At 33.8% G+C, this 23,359-nt stretch overlaps 2 protein-coding genes across 2 annotated transcripts; one reads left to right on the forward strand and one right to left on the reverse strand.

Annotated features, from left to right (window-relative positions):
- Nucleotides 1–1,210: 1,210 nt before the first annotated feature.
- LOC135155001 (uncharacterized) lies at nt 1,211–15,318 on the forward strand. The gene is made up of 6 exons (XM_064103274.1): nt 1,211–1,257; nt 3,138–3,265; nt 4,656–4,873; nt 6,693–7,898; nt 11,015–11,180; nt 13,128–15,318. The coding sequence occupies exons 1-6, from the start codon at nt 1,211–1,213 to the stop codon at nt 13,295–13,297; spliced, it is 1,935 nt and encodes a 644-aa protein (XP_063959344.1). The 3' UTR covers nt 13,298–15,318.
- Nucleotides 15,217–22,533, reverse strand: LOC135155002 (uncharacterized). Its single transcript, XM_064103275.1, has 7 exons — nt 22,437–22,533; nt 21,031–21,324; nt 20,422–20,442; nt 19,440–19,667; nt 18,667–18,819; nt 17,143–17,171; nt 15,217–16,570 (listed from the first exon to the last, which is right to left on the reverse strand). The coding sequence occupies exons 1-7, from the start codon at nt 22,531–22,533 to the stop codon at nt 16,130–16,132; spliced, it is 1,263 nt and encodes a 420-aa protein (XP_063959345.1). The 3' UTR covers nt 15,217–16,129.
- Nucleotides 22,534–23,359: the final 826 nt, after the last annotated feature.

The following is a 23,359-nucleotide window of genomic DNA, read 5'->3' on the forward strand; positions in this document are numbered from 1 at the left end:
GGCCCATAATAACTATTATATGTTTACGACAGCCTCTCACAGGTTTGCATGTAATTATAATATTTTTAAATTCATTATTTGCACATATTTCTTTTTACATATTCTGAAATTCCCATCTCATCTTACTTTTTTAATAGTTTTAAGTAAATAGACTTACCAAAGTTTACAATGGTTAGACTATGAAGTAGGAAAATAATGAATCCACGAATGCCCATCATCGTTCAGTCACCGACACAGTTTCGAGATATCTATGCAGTGCAATGCTTGATCACGAACGCAAATAGAATGAGAACATGAACAAATATTAACCTAATAGACCGCATACTCTTGAGAACTGGTCGGTGATTTATGATACGTAGTCATTGTCAGATTGCAGTATCTTATATCGAATGAATCGGTTTCACAATCTTGAAAGGTTACAGGCTTAATTACTCCAACAAGTGCTGGCGCTCTTTCAGGCAGTAATCATGGTAAAATCCTCTTGTAAAAGAGAGTGATTGACTTTTAAGGTAATTTAAGCCTTGCATTTATTCTAAATTTTGAAAATATTGCATTATTTTTAATGGATCTCACTTAGGTCTTTTTAATATGCACTAAAGCAAATGAATATGCAAAATGGGTATATTTTGTAGGGAAAATAATTATTTTTTTTGCTAAACTAAAGCTATTTATATCACTCATCGTTATACATTTCATCTACAGGAAGTGAACAAGTCATTTGGATAGAAAAAAAAGGTACATTTCAAGCACGAAAACAAAAAAAAAAAACCAGAAAAAACCCCCACAGGAATGCTTTTTTCATGGGGCGCACTGGGTACTCTCCTAAAAGGTCGTACAGTGCGCCAACTATCGTCAAGAAATATCACCCTCTCAACTTCATTACTTATATGTTGTACTGAGCATCAAATATTTGCGTACCGTAATTCCAATGCTAGAACCAAACTCTTCAAACAAAAAATTAATAAATAAAACATCAAGAATACCAATTCGCTTACTTCACATCTATCGTAGATTAGCTGTAAAGAACGTTCAAGAGAGTAACCTACTTCACTGGAAAGAAATACGTGATATCATTTTGCAAGGCAATAGTTTATTAATAATGAACATATCTGATTTGAATTTATTTTCAACATCTCATACTCTTATACAAATTGTAGAGACGTGATTGAATCCCTCTCTCCCTCTTATTACGCAAAGTGCGTTTCGCAAAATGACAGACCACTCAAATGATCTGGTTACTGATGCCGAAAAACCGAAGTAGGGAATATAAGAAAAGTACGTATGAGAAAATATAAGGAAGTATTCCAAGAGAATTTGAACTTAACGTTTATTCGACTGAAATAGACTACGATCATACGGTAATATATATTTCAGCCATTCCAAAACAAAATTGGAGAGTGAAAATAATCTAATTGGAAAAAAAGATGTCTTGAAAATAAGGAATGTGAAGTTGACACTATATTAACTTTTAATGCGTCCATCAATAGACAGAAACGATCAAGTATATTTTAAATCAATTGAAAAAGAAATAAAGCAAAGCAAATGAAATTTTATTTTGAAAATTATTACCATTTAAAATAGTGATGGAAGGAAATGAACGGTAAAAGTGACACCTGAATCATTGGAACTGGACTTTGCGTTAGTTGAAAAAACTTGCCGTTATACCACTTTGTAGAACTTTGACTGGTCCTTGTTCTTCGACAGCGAAGATGGTTTAAGATTTCGTCTGCTTCTGGTCGACAATTAGCTGATTAGTTGGATCTTGATTAGATAAATATTAAGAGTAGATAGTTTTGAAGGATATTTGAAAAACGGAGTTACGGTTATTAACAATAACAATACCACTTTCATCAAATAATCTTGCGTTAAATAATTTCCTTGCCCCGCCATGAATAGAGCTGAAGATGTCGTCTGGTTCTGGTCGACGATGAGTCGAGAAGGTGGATCAAGGATGGCTGGATTTTAGCGGTAGGGGTGATAATACATTCACAATTAAACTATTGAGTCACCATTAGCTATTGTTTAAAGACCCTGACCGGTGTAAAAACAATCATATATCAAAATAAAGGTAATGATTCATACAATACGAATATACCAAAAATATTATATATATCTCCTTCCAATAGTTAAAAATATTAAATAAAAATCAATGAAACTGCTCCTCCAAAGTACGCTTCGATTGAGCACCCCCACGTCGCCTGGAAATGATGACGTCACGTTGTGTCAGGAGGGTTGTGATTCCATAGGTTTGTGTACAAAAGCATTGGGTATTTTCTTCCATTTCCATGTTATGAATCCATTTTTTTTTTCGTTTTCAGATGAAAATGGCACTCAAAATTATTCACTGTTCAAATTGTTGTAAACCTACAACTATTCACTACCTTTTTTGTGATTTCTTTGTTTGGCTCTTATTGGGCCTAAATTGCTATGTCAGGAAAAGTTGTTATACATAATCTAAATGCAGATAGAATTGAAATCTGCGCCAAATAAGCAGAAAATAAAATATGGCAAAAACTAGTTCAAAACTGCAGATTTCATAAATTCAAGCTTGTGGGTAAAAATATATGTGATATCCCTCTGTGATAGAAGTGAAGAGAATGAAATGCGTTATCTGGAAAGCAAAAAAATCACCCAGTTGTTTTGTGTACAAACCTATGGAATCACGACGCTTCTTACACAACGTGACGTCACGGTCTCGAGGCAGGTGAAAAGCACAATAAAGCCTATTTTCTAAGCGGGGTTCGAAACCCGATAATTGGAATATTCTTAAGCAAAATACTCAGCTGGGAAGCGGTGAAAATGCATAAAGCATACCTTGGTGTATTTAGTAGCTTATAAGCTTTCGATTGGTATATAATTTATCAATTTCATTTTCGGGTCCGGTCTGGATCTTTAAACAATGAACTTTAATAGTAATCGATTATGTTTTAGAAATTAGCTGAAACACCTAATCCGATCGGGTAAATATTATTTTTAGAAGCTGTTAGTTGTTTCTAACATGAGTACAACGATGAATACGCATTAAACAGTAATGATATTAGTATTTGTTATCACTATTTCAAATCGATCAATTCACTTCAGTGAATATTGGTTTAACAGTACCTCCTTTTTCAATTTCTCCCATGATTAATATACAGTGATAGGACTATTCTCAGTGAACCAGCTGTGAGTTCTGATGGTATAGGGTCATTCTCTACTAGTTCACCAATCACAGATGATACACCGCCCTCTAGAGACAGTGATATGTACACCTCAAGATATTGTGGTGAGGTGATATCCATTTCATGCAGGAGCCAGTCTTTACTCAAGCAGGATTTTTTAAGGGGATGTGACACTGAATAGGATTTCCCCATAGAAATAGGATGTTTGAAACTTGTAAGAGTGATATATTTTGGGAAGGTTTAAAAAAAAGTGTATCAGGGTACTCACTTTTATAATTATAAGGGGAGCAATAAAGCTATCCTAAAACATTTGGGGTGCACTACAAAAAGCTCTTCTTTGACATACAAGGGGAGCTCCCTTGTCCAATTTCAAAATGGATGGAGGAACATACACTGAGTTACAACCTACAACTAAAGGAGACAAACAATCAGATATAGATCTGTGCAATATTTATCTCCTTGAAGTTTTTAATGTCATTTGCTTGCAATATAATTGTGTGTTGTTTACAAAACCTTGACAGAGAATGAGGTTTTGAAGGTTAGGTTGACTCTAACAGTTTGATCATTGACTGACACTCTTGTTAAGCAATTGCCGAGACGTGTGATAAATCGCTCGACCAAAAGTGGATTAAGGAGAGCAGTAGCGAATGATCACTCTCACTCCCCTTAAAACTGAGTCCCTGTTGTATAGACTTAAAATAGGATTAAGATAAATAATGAATTTTTACAATTAAGGTTTGCAGCTCTTCTCAAGTCCATAGCTTTCTCCGTTGCATGAAATATGGTAGACTTTGCATTAAAATGTCAAACTTTCTTTAAATAATCACCTAAATTGAAGCGTTATTTCATGCCAGAGCATGCAAAACCTATTAAAATAACATCTTCCGAGTCAAATTTCGCCTACCGGTAAGTGAAAGAGAATTCTGTTGTTCCAAGGGATTTGAATTTCATTGCCAAAGTCACCTGTATATACATTCAAGTTATTCAACAGAATTCAGGATGTATATTATCATGTGGAGTCACAGAATTTCCACAAAATCACAATTATGTCCATCGGCCCAAACAATTAAAAAAATGCAGGAAAAGAACAAACACTGCGTTTAAGTACATTATTTAAATATAACCTGTTTGCTCTGTTTTGCATGTGTTTGTGAAGTAACAGGTGTATTAATGATCGTATTATTTTGTCCTGTAATACTGTACACTGGCCTTCAAAGTTTTGTGCATGCTACCATTGTTTCTATTACTTTGTCATTATTTGTATATATGCCACAGAAAAAATCTTATTCCTGGAAAGCTATAGATTCTCCAGCATGGCATTTCCATAAGACAGACAACCTTTTTTTTCATATCCGATCCCAATCAATCAATGTCTTTCTAATTTTCTTTTTTGCTGTGGATTTTGACATCATTCTTTACTATTTAAAACCTGTGATTTTTTGTATTTAGTTTGAAATTTGTAAGTTGTGTAATCACATTGTCCCTTCCTTACAGACAAAGAAAACATACCAAGGCCCCCGCTCTTCCCAGCCAATCTCAATTACACACAGCGCCCTCAACGCCCTGAGGAAGACATTCTACAACAGTGGCGTATGAGACGTCGGATGGAGCAGGCTAAAGAGGGAGCCCTTCATAGAGTACTAGGTCAAATGTCAGAACGCCCTCTCAGGCCGACTCAGGTGGATAATGTCAGTGGAGGGAAAGATAGAGATGTAAGGATTGAGTTTGTCAAACGTATTTTGTTGGTGTGGGAAATGCCAAATTGTGTTTAGAGGTTCATGTCAATCATGTTTATTTCTCAAATTGGCAACACTGATTTTACATTCATTACAGATGAAAGAAAAGGAAGTTAAGGGAAATCAATCTGATTGAGGATTTGATGAAAAAATTGCCAATTCTCATAATGGAGATAGTGATTACTTATCTAACAGTGTTGCCAATTTAGAGATTTTGAAGGAAACTGGTCATTCTCAGTTATAATGCTAGTATTACACACGAGTCATCATCGGAACAGGAACAAGAATTTTCCAGTTTTCATGTGTTTGCCCCTTTTCTGCTCATATTCATTTGTGAATGCTTGGTTTCCGAATTTGAAAAAAAATTCCATCAAGCCACTTCACAGAAAGAAAAGACAATGTACCTTTATGGATTTTTTACAAGATTTACAATGCTCCTATTGGAACAAACTGTATTTTCTTATTGAAATAATTGGATTAATGGCCCTATGTCCTTTTTTGTATACAGACAAACATGGAAGAGATGAGGATTGAAATCTCTCTCTAGACACATTCAAAAAAATGATCTCTGCAAATACACAATATATATAATTTTTTTCATGCAAATGTACACATAAAAATCCCTACATGACCAATCAAAGAGTCTACCATCTTTGTTTTAAATGATCGCAAGTGCGCTTTGGCATATTTTTTTCACCATTCTAATAGTAGATCTATACTTTGCAATCCATTTCCTTGAAATAGAAAAGTGTGATTGAAAGGAATGAACAATTTTTGAAGGGAAAAGAGACAGTACTGCTATTAATTTGATGTACACCTGCATTTAGATTTTAATTCAAGTTTTTATATGATTGTTTGTATTCTTGATGATAAATATTACACGTATAGATGTTGATGTACTTTCATTAAGACAGGTATTTGTAGTACATGTATCTGAATTATGTGAAGAATACATGTTAATCAAATTTTTTTTTTCTTTTCGCAACTGCGTCCTGTTACTTTACTTTTGGTGCTTTTGAGAAAATCCAATCATTATAACATCTTTTCTGTTTTCAATATGGTATATGGTAAATTGTTTCAAAATGTAGTAATAAAGAAGTTTTCTGAACAGCAATGGTTTCTGCAGAGTCAGTTGCATACTTTGTTTTTTTAAATAATTGATTGTATTGCTTTCACCACTAATGTTAAATCATTTTACTTTCCGATTACTACATGTTTTATATGTATAAAATGATGTATTATAGTGTTACACATTAAGATTTTGATTCAAGTCTTTATGATTATTTTTATTCTTGATGATAAATATTACACGTATAGATGTTCATGTACTTTCATTAAACAGGTATTTGTAGTACATGTATCTGAATTATGTGAAGAATACATGTAAATCAAATTATTTCTTTCTTTTCGCAACTGCTTCTTGTTACTTTGCTTTCGGTGCTTTTGAGAAAAGCCCGTCATTATAACATCTTTTCTGTTTTCAATATGGTATATGGTAAATTGTTTCAAAATGTAGTAATAAAGAAGTTTTTTGAACAGCAATGGTTTCTGCAGAGTCAGTTGCATACTTTGTTTTTTTAAATAATTGATTGTATTGCTTTCACCACTAATGTTTAATCATTTTACTTTCCAATTACTACATGTTTTATATGTATGAAATGATGTATTATAGTGTATCACACTCTCAAAAGTTTATCCAACATAAATGGATTGACTATTAAAAAAATGAAATTACATTCTTGATTCATGAATCAGTGACTGTTTTCTGATTTTATTAACTTTTTATTTTTTTCAGGAAGGAGGTTCCAGGCTTGAAGACTTCCGAAGGCGTTTGCAACAGCAGAAACTTCTAACCGAAGCAAGAGTGGCAAGCAATGTTCAACAAGGGCCTGCTAAAGATGCCACCACAACTCACACTGGGACGGATCCTATCCAACAATCCATTGCAACACAGACAAGAAGAGGAGAGTCATCTTGCATACAGACTGGTAGTGGTTCCCATTTCTATGATCAAGCAAGCCGTTTGGAACAAGAAAGAACATTGAGAAGTGATACCTTGCGGGAAGGAGAGGAGGAATGTCCTCAGCCATATCCAGTAGCTAGTCCAAATGTCCAGGCTGCTGAATCTCGAGGGGGTCATGACCCGATGTCAGTTCCCAATGTCGTCCCTCATTTGCATATGTCATGTGATATACTGCCCTGTGGTGAAAGGGGTCCCCATGTGCATACAGATAGGGACGTCAAAGAGAGAGTGGATAATGTGGGACGTGGAAAATTAGACCTAGACCATACTGAGTCTCGGCATAAACATCCTTATGGACATGATCATTACAGAAGAGTTAGAAGAGATAATGCATCAACAGATTTGCAACACAAACAAGCAACATTCCCCAATGAGAAAGACCAAAGAATATTACATTTACCTCAAAATACCCATCATCAAGAGAAGCAACCCGAAAATTGGTCTGAAACATGGACAGATGAAGCTGAGTGTAACCTGCATAGTTCAGGGGGACATGACGGAACATCCCATTATGATGTACCAAGCAAGGATCCTCGAACCTTGTCTTCAGATTATATCCAAGAGATGGTATCAGGAGAGTCTTCATATGATCAAAGTCGGTTACTGGATACTGGGCAGCGATCTGCTGTTGATGATACCAGAACAGTTGATCATCATCAAGCACTACCAAGTAGGACAAGAACTCCAACCGACTCCTGCAGAACAGTGAAGTCTGCTCAAAATGAGGCTCAAATAATGGACACTAGGCAACCTTCTGCTTCTGAAGTTACAAGAACATCTGATCAAACATCAGCAACTAGGACAAGAACTCTGCAGGGCTTGCAGGAGGACATAATACATGATACCTCCTTAGGAGAAATGCAGGAGAGACATATTACCAAACAGCAGCAAAGACCAGATGATGGAGATGATGAAGATGGAGCAAAACGTCGGCTACAGTTTGGCTCCTCCTCGCCTATAAACAGTGCGATTGGACAAGTAAGTATATAGTGGTATGACACAGAACTGTTTGATAAATGAATACTTAACCCGTTGCCCACTTCAACTGGATGATCCTGTACAAAGCCTATGGGAATCACAGGATTCAGTATTCAACGGGTTATATGAATTGAATTGAAATGATGATTGTATTATCCTCCTTTAGGAATCTTGCCTTTCACTGGTGCACTACAAATACAAACATTTATAAACTAAGTTAAGTTTACAAATGATAAAAAGGAAAATATAAATTAAAATTCCATGTCAGTAGAGAAATAGATTTGATGTTTACATAGGGTCAATGTTTGTGAAATGAATTAACAAATAAGAGAACTATTAACCAGTCAGGCATTGATTTGACAGTTTAGTCATCATTCACAAAAGAAATATAAGTTACAAATGTTTACCAATGAATTCATACTTTGGGGCATTCTTCATTGATTCAATAACAATGATGTTTGATTTGACCTTATTTTTTATTCATATTCTCTGTTACACAAACGACAGTCAATGAACAAAACTGATTTGTTAATGCATCCCTGCGAATTATAATTCATCTCATACATGTACAGTAATTTACACAAAGTTTACAAATACACATATACTATACGTACAAAAACATATTTACATACATTGATACATGTACATAACATGATTGATACAATATGAGTAGTGGAATGATATACATGTAGTAAAAAGCATGACTTGTAAGATGTAGATAGGTCCCCTAATTGATAATTGATACAAAAGGCTTTTTTTTCTTTTGTCATTGTTTTGCAGAAAAAAATATATGCAAAACTTGATTCCACATTGTGACATACAAAGGTACATACATATTTGGGGTGCCATTTTGTTTCTGAAAAAAGTAATCAAAAGAAACACCTTTTAATTTGCTACATCATGATGAAATTAGTGTAAAACTACATATTTTTTGGACAAATTTCTTTTCACTAATCTAATGCCATGCCCACTGTGTATGTCACAAAGCGATCAAGGTATTTTTTCATGTATTTTTTAAAATTTGTATTTTACTCTTTTATTTTTAATTTCAATTCAATTCTATTTTCATTTATTTCATTCAAAATTAAAGACAATTACATGGTAAAAATATATATACAATAAACTAGAATGTGAAGATAGGTTGGAAGAACATTGAAGTCTTATGAAATGCTGCCACCAATGATACAAACAATTAAAACCAATTAATACACAAAAACAAATGAAAAGAGAGCATATTTCAAATGAATAACAAGATGATACATGTAACATAAATTAAGCGATTAACAAAACCTTACAAACCCTAAACAGTCATAACAAAACAAAAAGATAAATATGAGCCTGATTATTTACATGTAATTTTGTAACAGTTGTTTCTTATAATTCTTTTTTAAAAACATTTGAAGCCAGTAGGCAGTGTGGATTCTGTTTTCCTTTAGTGATGGCTAAATATTTATTATGAAAAATGTAAAAAGATTTGAAAACAGATTGTGGTAGGGATGTGTGATATAGTTCTAGTTTCTGATGTTATATATTTTTTTACTTCCTTATTGTCGTTGTGTGCATATTGTACATGAAATCAAATGACTTGCATTGCTTTTTTATACTTTGTTGTTGGGCATCTCAAATCAATACTCGATGCATTTCATACTAAATGGATTGAGGGAATACAAATAACATTTTAGTGGATACAGACTAAAAAGGTGATTTTGCATTTTTATTGTTCGGTGGGGAAATAAGGCATTCATTCATATTTTATTGTCTGTTTTTATTGTAGGAAAATTAATCAGCCTGTATTTCTGTAATGATTGAATACATCACTGTAAACATAATTGTAAAGAATGTTTTTCGTGTGTCAATACAATGTATATAACAAAACGAAAAGAAAAGAAGAAAAAACCTGAGTCACTCATAGTGGTATTCGTCCAAGCAATTCCTCCTGATAGTGTTGTGATGAAATGAATATCTTGGATTTACAGAAAAATAAAGGAAAGATGAGAGTGACATACAAGTAGATAATTTGATGCAGTTTAACCAAAATGTCTACATTATAGGGAGCATATTTATGCAATGAATTTAAAAAATACCTTATTTATCTTATTTATCAATTGAATACAAGCTTGTTACATCAAAAAGTCTTGTACCTGACTGACATCTTCATTTGATTTGCAGGAACAATGATAAGGATGTATCTGATATGCATATTCACCATCATAAATCCCAAATAAATTCCATTGTTAACTCTTGTTTTTGACATCATTATTGAAGAAACATGGTTGCCCCCTTACAGACATACACAAGTACCTTATTTATCAATTGAATACGAGGTTGTTACATAAAAAAGTGTTGTACCTCACTGATATCTTCATTTGATTTGCAGGAACAATGATAAGGATGTATCTGATATGCATCATCACCATCATAAATCCCAAATAAATTCCATTGTTAAATGCTATAAATACATATGTACATTAAACCAAAATTATTTTTAAAGCTTAATACATGTACATGTAGTAAAAAGAAATTAATATATGATATAATTTATCAAAAGAATAGAGATCAATAGCTGCTTTACAGAACAAAAAAATTGGGAACAAATTAGTAAAGGAAAACAAACATTAGTAAAGGAAAACAAACAACACACAATATGATTTTGATTTCTATCTTACATTCAAAGAATGATATGGTGAAAATTCTTGGTGTCTTCAATACTTTTTTTTTCATTTATTCTGAATGCTCTGTATTTGTGTCAACTGATATTATTGATTATTTCCACATATAGCATGGCCTCTTGATCGAGAGCACTCATTATTTGAAAGCACTTATGAAAACAATCAGTTCAAGTACACAACAACAGCATTCATGTAATGTATCTAGAGGGTGTGATTTATTTATCATTGGTTAGTTTTGAATGGTGTCATGGCGTGTTTTGCTTGAAGAAGATCTAGTTGAATGCAGTTTCTCTCTTCAGATTCTTTAATTGTTGTATAATTGAAATCTATGACTTTGTCATCCGTGTAACCTTAGATATAACTGAATTAACAATTATATAAATTGCTCTTCCTTTCAACCACTTTCAATTTCTGAACCATCTCATTCTATCTCTTTTTATCTTGAAGGTTATTAGTGATAGGATGTTCAGCTCCCCGAAAGGTCAAAGGTCGATCCCGTCAAGTCAAAGGTCAACACCATCGAGCATCAGATCATTTGCATTGAGCCAGGATACGTTGATGTTTACTCCACCAGTAGAGAGGAAAGCTTCTTCACAAGAGAGAATATCAAAAGGTATTAAATGCTGAAAGAAAGTTGTAAATGAAATAAAGGAAAGTCATCTTCAGACCTTCTGCTTCTCATAATATACATTGTTAAAGACTTTTGTCTTTATAAGATAAATAGAGAATGCTATATTTGAGCCTTCAATTCGTATTCACTTTAGTCCCCAGATCAAATAATGAATTGCACTTTTTGTGATATTTGTTATTTGAAGACCCCCCCTCCCACAAATAATAAACTGGATGCCCATGTTATTCCGTACATGAGGCTTGAAAATTATTCCCTTATCAACCAATCCAAAGTAAAATTCGTATTAAGTATTCCCCTGTCTGTCTTAATTACTTGGATATATGACAGCATGAATGAATTATGAATAATGATAATAATAAAATTTGGCTTTGTATGTAGTGCATATTATCTTGCACTTGACAGATATCTTATAACTCAGTCCTTTGATTCATTTTTTTTTCATTTACTCAGTTTGGTTTGATATCAATACAAAGATCTGAAATTATAGTGTAAGTAGTTCAGATGCCCCCAAAGTGAATGCTTGCTTAATGCTTGCTTAATGAGATAACCTGATTTATTATTTTAATAATTGATTTATTGGTATGGAAACTTACGAGCAAGATTATTGTAGTTCATGATGACTTCTGTTTGAGATGAAATTACATATACATTGGTACACCTATTAATATTCCCCCTCAAGGATTTTTGAAGTTTTTATACCATTTGAATAGTGCTTCAAATATGTAGTGATAGTTTTCAGCAGGTATTTTTAAATTGTTATGGGAGGTTTCATTTGCATTAGAAGGGAAGTATCATCTTAATTATATGTATAAAGCTGTGGCACAAATCAAACCTCTACATGTATGCTTTTGAGGAAGTTTTTATCTAAAAGCAAAAGTAATACAAGATTTAGAAATGTTTTTATGTGGATATATAATCTTGAGTTTCCTACAAAATTTCTTAATGAGATCATGATGCATTAAATCAGCAAAAAGCATTCATGTAAAGATACGAAGATGTCCATTGAACCCCTCGTTATCATTTTTTAGTCTTTATTTTCATTTTTTCAAAAACATTGATCTACTCTTTGCCACAATCATTTTTTAATCTCCATTGTCTTATAATTTTTTCCCAGTCACTTTTGACACATATTTTCTCTCCTCTTCTTTATCACATAACTTTTTTCCTCTCTTATTTGTCACATACTTTCTCCTCTCTTTCCTCCATTCTTCTCACATACTTTCAACACTCTTCTCTGTTGCACACTTTCTTTGCCACACACATTCTTTTTACACCAATTCATCTACCATACTTTGTCAAATACTTTGGACACTCTTGTTGCCTTACATTCCTACTTTACTTCGTCACATTCTCTATGCCCGTCTGACACACACTTTCCCCCCTCTTATTTGATATCTACTTCCTTCACTCTCCTCTTTCACACACTTTCTGCACTCTTCTTTCTTTGTCACACACTTGTAATGCTCTGCTTTGTCACACAATTTCCTCCAGTTTTCCATGTCATCCTTGGTATCTTCGATCTGTTCCTTTTTATGGTCTTTACTTTACGCTATTAATTCCTTCACTCTCCTTTTTCACACACTTTCTGCACTCTTCTTTCTTTGTCACACACTTGTAATGCTCTGCTTCGTCACACAATATCCTCCAGTTTTCCATGTCACCCTCTGTATCTTCGATCTGTTCCCTTTTATGGTATTTACTTTATGCTATTAATTCCTTCACTCTCCTTTTTCACACACTTTCTGCACTCTTTCTCTGTCACACACTTCTAATGCTCTGCTTTGTCGAACAATTACCTCCACTTTCTCATGTCACCCACTCTATCTTTCAGCTCTCCCATTTTGTGGTAGTTATTCAATGCTACGTTTATTTAAAAGCTGGGTATTTGGCTAAGCACTGTATTTCCTATTTTGATCCCCTTAATTTCAGATATACTTCCAGAGCCTCCCGATCCTGAACCCCCCGAGTCTGCTGGTAGCTCTGACAGCGAAGAATTCAAAGATGATGAAATGCTTCAAGTCCTCCGCAAGCAGAGAGAAGAATGCATACGGAAGCTGAATCATCTAGATAGCCTGCTTTCTCATACAAGTAAACATTGATCCTTTACAATTCATTATCATATCCTGTATCTACCAACCAGAGGGCATTATAGTAAAATATAGTAGATTTATAAAGACTTACTCCTAAAAGCACTTTGTTCTACTCGCAGGTCAAGGCCAACTGTAGTATGATGTAACACATTAACAAGAAATTCTATCTATATCAAGACATGTTAAGTTTTTAAAACTTATCATGCACCTACATGTATAATTGTAATGCAATTTAAAGACAAAGGATATGATAACACAACTCATGAACAACACCATGTGAAACATATTGTTTATTTGTGCAGCTTTTATTGAGCGTGCCATCATAACATTACATAACATGCAGCATGTCTTTCATTGTTTCAAAGGTAATGAAGGTGATTGTTGGAAACAAATCATGTCATGACTGAACTTTGATGAAGTTTTTGTGGAAAATCCCATGATAATAACATATAAGAGTACCCCTATTATCCTTACATGATGTAATGACAATAGTTGTGTGCATTATTCATTAATATCTATTTTTTGTGTTGACTCGTTCTCATGTTGGTTTATATTCTCTGATATCATCAAGTGTAAATTAAGTTTTATCGCTGATGTGGACTTTACATGACAAACTCTTGTTACTATATTCTTAGATTTTCTTGTATTCTTCAAAATCCCCTTTATATCATTCAGAGCAAATTGCTTCACTTTATTTGATAGAGTTTCATTGATAAAAAATAGACATGTTAGCATAAATACCACTTGGATTATTAACACACCATTTTGTTTCAAATACTATGAAAAGACACAGTATTTTGGGCTATTCCTGGAATACTACTCTACTGCTATACACATACATGTATGTGAACTACTAATACAATCTTAGCTACGATATCAAAGTGACTATGCTTTGTGCAAGTTGGTGTACAAATTCGATTGCTGACTTTTTAGCATATTATACACGATTTTAAATTTTGAAGTGAGCCAATGGAACCTGCCTTATGTGTTTTAAAAGGTGTATAATTCACCATTGGGCCATCGATGCCCTTGGTAATGTGTATTAATGCACATAAGATTCAGTTTACAGTTCTTTCAACGACAATAGTATTGCATTGCAATTCCAAAGAATCATAACAAAACTGGAAATTGTATTTGTACATCTAATGTACATCTAATATTAAAAAGAATAATGTTATCCAAAAATAGTAGACCCCTCTCTTCAGAATCCTATTTTAGTCCCGAGAGTCTAAGCTGACTTATGCTGAAACTAATTGTAAATGTAAGTTGAATCTATAGTGACTGTAAGGAAATATAATACATACATGTACGCATAGAAAATTCAATATATTAATATGCAGTTCAGCTAAACATTGTATTAACTTTGCACAGCAAGGTATAGTTTTGTACAGAAAATGATCGGTACTTGTAATAAATTTACAATATATGTAAATGACCATTCACAAGAAATGTAAGAATATACAAAATTACTGAGTACATTTTTTTCAAACACTTTATGATCTATGATTGGATAATAGTTTTAATTATAAATCAACTATTGCTAAAAGTACATGTTCATGATAATGGAGTAATAATATATGCATGAAAAGTGTAAATTTAAAGTTTAAGTGAACAACACGGAAAATAATGTTACAGAACAGATATGGTTCATACATGTAGATCTAAAATACCCAAGTCTGCAAAACATTGAGAATTAAATAAAATAGAACTATATTTTTGTAACGATTACTTTACAAGTATATGTCTGGAGTATCCTACACTTTTCATTATTTTATAGGTAATAATATTTTCCTTTTGTAAATTGACATGTATACTAAATTTGTGATTTATATAATTTCATAGTACTATGTTTAAAATAAATTATGAAGTTGAATCACTTTTAAAAAGAATACTGCTGATTTAGGGTAAAAACTTCTAAATTTTTTTTTCATGATCAATTTGCACATGCATAAAATATTATAATTTTCATTATAAATTTTAGCCAATAATATTTACTTTTTTGTTAATTCACATACTTCATTTGTAATCAATATAATTTCATAGTACTATATTTGAAAAAAAACCCATGAATTTGACTCACTTTTGAAAAGAATGCAACTGATGGTTGAGGGTAAAATGAAATTAAGCAAATAAACTGTTTGTAGCGTGAATTGTAATTGGCACAATACTTTACTTATACTTGATGCAACAATACTCAGAAATACTTTAACATTAATGTCTGACAAATATTGGCTATAATGAACATTAGCTGTATGAAAAAGAATGCCATCAACTACTTCACTTGTAGATATGTATAATCAAGATGTAAATAATATATATACATTAATTGCTACATTTACTTGTTAGCTCCTTCGGATGAAAATTTATATAGATTATCATTAGAAAGTTATTAAAACCTTATTGAAAACGAAATAAAATGTGTACTAGTTTTTGTAGTTATTGTGTATTAAGAAATTGCTATTTACAAAAGTGAAAATAATATATGTAAAATTCTATCATTCTAAACATATTTGTAACCAGTAAAGGTTAGAAAAAGTAGGTTGATGATGTTATAAGAATCTTAATATTCAGGACTACATCCGATATTGTTTTCTTTGTAAAACCTAATAGACTTTTAGTAACTGTCATTTACAAGTTGAGCTCTTTTATATAGTTCAATCCACTGCCAAAATTCGATGACAAATTCTCTTGCACATTAGGAGTGCCATAATTATTTTAGGTGGAATTCAGAGGTCACAATCTGGAGAACATTAAACATTCTGGAGAGTAGTACATTCTCAGCTTTCTAAGCCATCAACTGGCGATGCATTAAATTTTGTAAATTCTATTTCATATTGAGAGCTAAATGCTGTACATTTCGAAGAAATTATAGGTGCCAGCCATCTGCTCAGCCCTTTCCTGTTCAGCCCGTTCCTGTTCTTTTCTCATTTTCACCAAGTAGTTACCGTACATTGGTTGGCCGTCTGGCATAGTCGGTCCGATAGCTCCTTCTGATCTTCTGTTTCCTTCGGCTCTATAGGATGCATCATCCGCCTGTACCGGTGGTGGCATTCGGGCCTGTTCCTGCTTCCTCTGTTTGACTAAGTAGTTCCCGTACATTGGTTGGCCGTCGGGGGTTGTTGCATTTGTGTCCGAGTATTTTATCTCTCCCTTGCGATGTTTCGTGGCGTCTTTGTTGAGGGAGGCGTAGATGGTTGGTTCCTCTGTCTGTATAGGTGGGGCGTTAGGGGGATGAGTGCGGTTATGAGCCACTGAGATGTATACCAAGCCATCCTCATCCACCTAGAATAGTGAAAAAATCAAATGAAGTCATACATATTGTGGATTGTTGATTTCATAGGGGCAGCATGGGATAGAAAATCATGTCTTTGATTTGAGTTGCATTTAAATTTTGTTGTAATTCATGTGTAAAACAAAAGAGTAAAAAACAAACATGGAAGTAAAGATACTACCTGATTAAGACCTTTCAAAGCAAGTGCAAATGAATGTTCAACTTTAGTGAGTTTAACAAAGGATTTGTCTATTTTGATCATATACAATAAAATAGAGGATGATGCAGTATACTGAAATTTAAAATGATGAAAACGACACCTGTACAATTATAAATGTAAAGTATCCCCCTCTATTTCTTACAAGTCAAATGTACATGCTCTCACTTGTAATTGCTTTTTGCATATCATGATTTTGCTTCATACAACTATTGAAAATAATATCAAGCAGTGAGGTTAATTTTTTTAAATTTATTTTCTGCAGATCTAGTGAAAAAGTTTGTAAGATTTTTAAAATATATTCCTGAGTTATAGATTGTAATAGATGAAAATAATAAAGATGAAAAAAAAAAGTTTTAAGCATACCGATCTGCCTTCTGCTTGATCACCGTTATCTGCTTAGAGAACAAAAGAAATAAAAAGTACATAAACATTTCTGTTAGTTTGACAAGAATATTTCAGTGTCATAAATATGATGACCTGATTTGAAAATGACAATTATGCATACTCAATTCTTGTAAACTTGCTTTGTGTAATCTTAAGTGTTTTCAATCCGTATTTGAATCAAGTTTTTCATATTAAAATATTTTAATTTCATTAAGGTAACATTTTATCCTACTTCCAAATAATATTGACCATTTCTACTTAATTGCATTTGATTTTGATGAACCCTAATACCCTTAATCAGAAACTGCTGTATGGGTATATTGATGGTTTTTTAAACAAATTTTTTATATCCTTTACACTCTCTTTTACATCTATCTCCTTGGCTAACGATTTGACTAACAAGTAAAATGCATAATAGTGAAAAGAGAATGTGGGATAAAGAGGAAGTGAAAGTGAAAGTATTTTTATGTGCAACTGGAGGACGTATCGGGGATAATAAAATATGAATAGTGAGGAGAGTAGAACAATGATAGCATATTGTAAAATGATGTACAAGCCAACAAATATCATTCTAAACTCAGTGAAAACAAGAGAAAGTGAAAGACAAGGCAGCAACGTAGGCCTTTTGAGAGCACACACACAAAAACACCACATTGCAATACATTTAGGAAACACACACCCTGAAACATATAGAAATTTACTCGGAACATTCCCCACTTCCTTGTATTATATTGATGAAAACACACAATCTCTCTTCCCCCTTCTCTCACTCTCACCTTCACACACGTGCGCCCCCATACACTTACGCGCCTCACACTCCTCTCTCATCTTTCGAATGTTGACCTTTAAGGTTAGTCCCGGAAGTAAATAATTATATAAAAATGTTATGTACCTGTAAAACCCAACACACACACACACTCCCACATTCCTTAAGGACTATACGCACATGGAATAATACTGTCAATGAGGTTAGAAGGCAAATCCTGCACCCTCAATGTTTAGAGAAAAATAATCACACAAATACGCACCCTCACCCTCAAAATGCATTGAGTACACACTCCCACACCCCACACCCTCAATATTTTTAGTGGAAAAGCACATCCACACTCAATGCATTAAAAACGTGCCCCGCATACTTTAATGTATAAAAAAAAACCATGCACATGAAAGAATATTGTCAATGAAAGATGACTTCACACACCCACACCCTCAATTGTTTTAGAGAATATCACACACTCAATGCATCCACTGCACACCCACATAATCTCAATGTATTAAGAAACCATGCACATAGGATACTGAATATAAATGAATAATGATTTGAGGACACATACACACCTTTGATTCATGAACCCGCACCCACAAGGTGTTTAAAATTCACAAATGGTGCATTTCTGTCGAGGTGAAACCCCCCCCCCCCACACACACAGAATATGTATTGATAGGGAGAAACACACACACTCAAGGCTTTCTCGGGGGTGAATTGTTTGGTTAAAAACATACCTTTCTTCCGTTTGGTACAGCACATCAATCCATAAAAGTACATCAGACCAAGTGAGATTACTATGATGACACCGATTGAAGCAATCACACCAATAGCAATTATCCTGTAAGGAGTTCCTCGATTATTTGGTGGAACTTTCTGACCAAGTTGATCTAGGATGAGAGGGTAAAACCCCGACCAATGAGATATTGTGAATACATCATCACGTTATAACCATTTCAAGAATCAATGTAATATCAGTGTGCATGATGGCCCCATATTTCATGAGCTTGAAATTTATAAAATGATAGGTGCAGTTATTACCTAATTGTTTAAGAGAGCAAATTAATTGTAGCGTTTATGTACCAAGTCCTACTTATGAGCCGAACACAATTTATCCCACGCACAATGTCGCCATAAAAAACTCTCACACATGGTGATAACTGTTTGTAACTCACTCAACGCTCATACTCGCATTTGATCGACCCTCACACACATCCGCCCACACTTCTGATGCATACCTCTATCCATGTACACAGTGAGCCAATGGCCTATCCATACCCTCACATTTTGCACATCGCCAAATGTAATTATCCGTTCAATTTTATTTTCATATATGTATTTTACAACCATTTATTTAGTTCTCTTTCACTTTCCAATATAGATTTACTGCTGAATAAAAGTCATGTAATAATCAATTAGGGTTCTGTTTATTGTTATTCTATTTTATCTGTAATAAAAAAAAACTCGATGAAAGAGACAGAAACGATGGAGAATATGTACAAACGGTTACCTTTTATATCGGCTGGTTCACTGCACAATCCTCTCCCATAGGTCACCACAACTATGTCACCATCCGGGTCAATGTTGATCTCTGTCCCGGGGTCAATGCACTTTGTTTCATTCTGGAGGTGACAACTTTCTAGGGAGGTCATCCAAACGAAACAGACTTCATCCAACGACTGATTTGCTTCTGATATTTTAAGCACTTGTCCCTCCTTGACTCGAGTAACGTTTACTCCTGTAACATGAAAATGAATGAAATTATAATAATAATAATAATTATACCTCACAATCACACCCGAACACAAAATATCAAATTTACTGTATATTTCTAGACATAATTTGAGAGATTAAATATTGATTAATAATTACACTTTAATCATAAAGCTGAAAAAAAAATATAAGAAATTTAAGCTACATTCACAAAGAAGAAATGAATAAGATCCAACCCGTGATACAATTTTGATAGAGTTATAATGCTTAGGAGTTTTTACTAAAAGAGGGAACAAACGTCTATTTCTTCCAAACTGTATGAAAGAAATACCCACCAAAATATATATTAAAAAGTCACACTTTTTAGTGCATTTAATGTAATACGATAAGCGATGTTTACTATTTTGCCTATTCGTTACCGTTTTACTCTCCTTGTGAGATCATGAATTTTTCTTTATCAAGAAGGAAGAGAATCATTAATGATTATAGAAATGCCCAAATTATAACAACTGTCAAAGGCATTGTTTTTAAGTTTCTAAATATTGTTTTTTCATTATTTACTTATAAAGTGTCTTTCATTATTCAAACACCATTCCAAATATTACCCCAGACTAGGAGGATTTTTCAAGTTGTTCATTCTGGATGGATTTGCAAGATCCATGTAGCGTGTTGTAGTGATGGCCATCTTTTTCAATACACGTATGCATAGAAAGTGAATGTTTTAATGTAAGAGGAGAGAAAGGAGAGAAGATGTAATTATTATAAAGCCTTATTCTTACCATAGTTCTCTGGTTGCAGTGCTGTATATAGCCCAACAAGGAAGCACAGTAGAGAAAAGAAACAGAAATACGATTCAATGACATTTCATAAGTGGTTCTTTATCTCGAGAATTGTGTTTTGTGATGTTTCGATTTCAATGCAAGCATAGATGAAAATATCAAGTGGATGAGCCTTTTCATCAACTGAAACTATGTCTTGGTCACGATCATTAATTAAACTTTGAATACAAGTTATGATAGATTGAACATGATGGAAAACATATTGCGACCATGATCATGCATGGTTCAATTTAACTTCATATTTTATAGTTATACTAGAGAAACTGACTTGTTCTAGAAGCCTAAAAACAAGAAAATCTTTACTTCTTGTTACAGTATTAAAGATGAGAGACCTATTTAGAGAATGAAAGACATGGGAAAAATATCAAAATACTCTTGCGATGTTTCCCACTGTAAAGAAAATATAAGGAAAATACATGTACATATAATCCCGTACTGAAGAGGACGATTTTTTGGGGGGTTAATTGATAAAATGTTTATTATCCTTGGTAGAAAAGATGTTGATTGATTTCAATTAAGAAAATCTCATTGCTAAAAAAAAAAGCTTACGAGCTGTTGAAGCCACTATTGTCACCGTGCTGCTATTCCCTGCGCTGTTCTCTGCCCACAGTGTCAACCGGTACCAGGTGAAAGGATTCAGTCCGTTAAGTCTGAAAGATGACTTTGTCAAGTTGGTGAAAACACCACACTCGTCTTCCTTTGCCTTTGTGTCGTTGGTACAGTATTCCAAATTGAACGTCTGTTGAAACCCACCATCGAACCCTGGTCGCCAGGCAACGAAGAGAGTTGAAGATGTCGTCTGGTTTTGGTGGACGATGAGCTGAGAAGGTGGATCTGGGATGGCTGTATGGATTTACAAGGACTTGGTGTTAACGGTTGTGGGACAATAAGACAATAGTGTAAAGCAATCATTAACTACGCTAGGAAAGTACAGCAATATCACATTTCGGTTACAAAGGATTCATTCCTCTAAGACATTTGGGGAAGGGGAGAATCATGGTTGATTAATGAAAATGTGCCTCGGCCTGATATCACAAGATTTACCAGAATATAAGAGGACCATCGTCTCGCTATCGTTCCCAATCGTCGTCTCAGCAAAACATGTATAGTTCCCATCGTCTTCTGACGAAATATTAGAAATGATCAGAACACTCGTAGTCAAGGTCTTTTCTTGTGATGGACTTTGGTGGATCTGATGACGGGCGCTGTTGTTGAGTTCTGTACCATTCCAGCGCCAGGATATCGAGGCTGTTGGTATACTATCTGATCTACATGTGAGGATGGCATTAATGCTCTTACGATCATTGAATAATCGACAGAGATTTTCAAAAGGACCCTGTTACCAGGGACGCCAATCGGCCGCTCACTACTGAACCCAAGTCCAACACGTTCCACTCTTGGTTTTTTACCTCATACTTTATTATGACTTTCTTATCCTTAATTTGGTCTACCAGGTTTTATTCAATAGCATGCCAAAGCGAAGATTAATGTTTGCGATCGTACTTACTAAATATATTTACCCATTTAGCCTATACGAAATGGGTAACTGTATCGAGTAGATTGTAGTTAAACATCCGTTTGCTTAATCTATTGGGTGTACTTAACGATTTCATTACCTTCATGACTTTTTATATTTCTCTGCATGATCTGTTTGATTTTTTAACTTTAATGTCTAATATGTATACTAATATTTTTATTTTAAATTTTTGAATAATGAATACATATTGAAATAAAATGGAATATAATTTTGCAAATATTCCTCACATCTGTATTCGTTTGACGTGTTTATGCAACCTGTCACCATTGACTCACTCCCGTCCCTTGCGTCGTTGTTATGACTTGGTTTCTGAAACAAGAAATACTTTTCCCTTTACAAAGGGTTGGGATAAGTCATACACCACATTGCTTTTAATCGGAGTGGGCTAGAACAGAAGGATACATTCTTGTCAACTTACACAAATTAAATATGATGACATCACTGTCTTTTCCAAGTGACGTTCCGGCCTCACAGACGTATTCTCCTTCATTTAAGTCGTCTGGATTCGTTATCATCAGCGTACTTGTTCTAAGTGTTTCACTTCCTGGTCGGTCAAATTGATTGATTGTGACATCGGAAGCATTCTCCAATCTTGATCCATTGAAGAACCAGTGGATGGAACTTGCTTTTGGTCTAGCATCTACCTGGCAGGAGAATATTACAGCGATGTCGCCAGCATCATCTGAAGTTCGACGCATCGATAGGTCCGCAATTGTTGGAGGATCTGTACATTAAATGTAATACATATACGACGTAAGATGTAGAACACCGAACGGTGTGGAATGAACGAAGACAAAGGATCTGAGCTTCATGCTTCGAAACTTATGATGACTGGTGTTAAATGACAATTTTTCATCTTGACTCAAGTTCATTTAGTTTAAAAGACAAAGAAAAGGGGTAAAATAAACATTTTCATTATATGTAATGTCAGTGAATGTTCTGACTTATCTAGTGCTACTTGAAATTGAAGGATAAACAATATCAAGCTCACAATGAATTTAATAACCCATTGTTTTACTTTATTCACATTGTAGGTGAATAAAATACTCAATCTATTTTTGTCTAAAAAACAACAACAAAAGCACGAACAAACACATCAATTAGGCCAGTATATATATATACCCTTATCATGAAACGAATCACAACGATAATGTTGAATAAAATATCATGTTCTACACGTTTTGTATAATTAATTGAAAATCAAATAAAAAAATCATGTAAAGGAATAAAATTTGCTATTGATATGCTGGTAACTGAGACTAAATATCTATCTTGTTCCGACTAAATTAATTATTGTTTAAAAGACAATACCAACTTACATGTGACGTTGATCGTTATCCG

This window comes from Lytechinus pictus, chromosome 8 (assembly GCF_037042905.1).
Source record: "Lytechinus pictus isolate F3 Inbred chromosome 8, Lp3.0, whole genome shotgun sequence".
In the NCBI taxonomy this organism is placed as follows: Eukaryota; Metazoa; Echinodermata; class Echinoidea; order Temnopleuroida; family Toxopneustidae; genus Lytechinus; species Lytechinus pictus.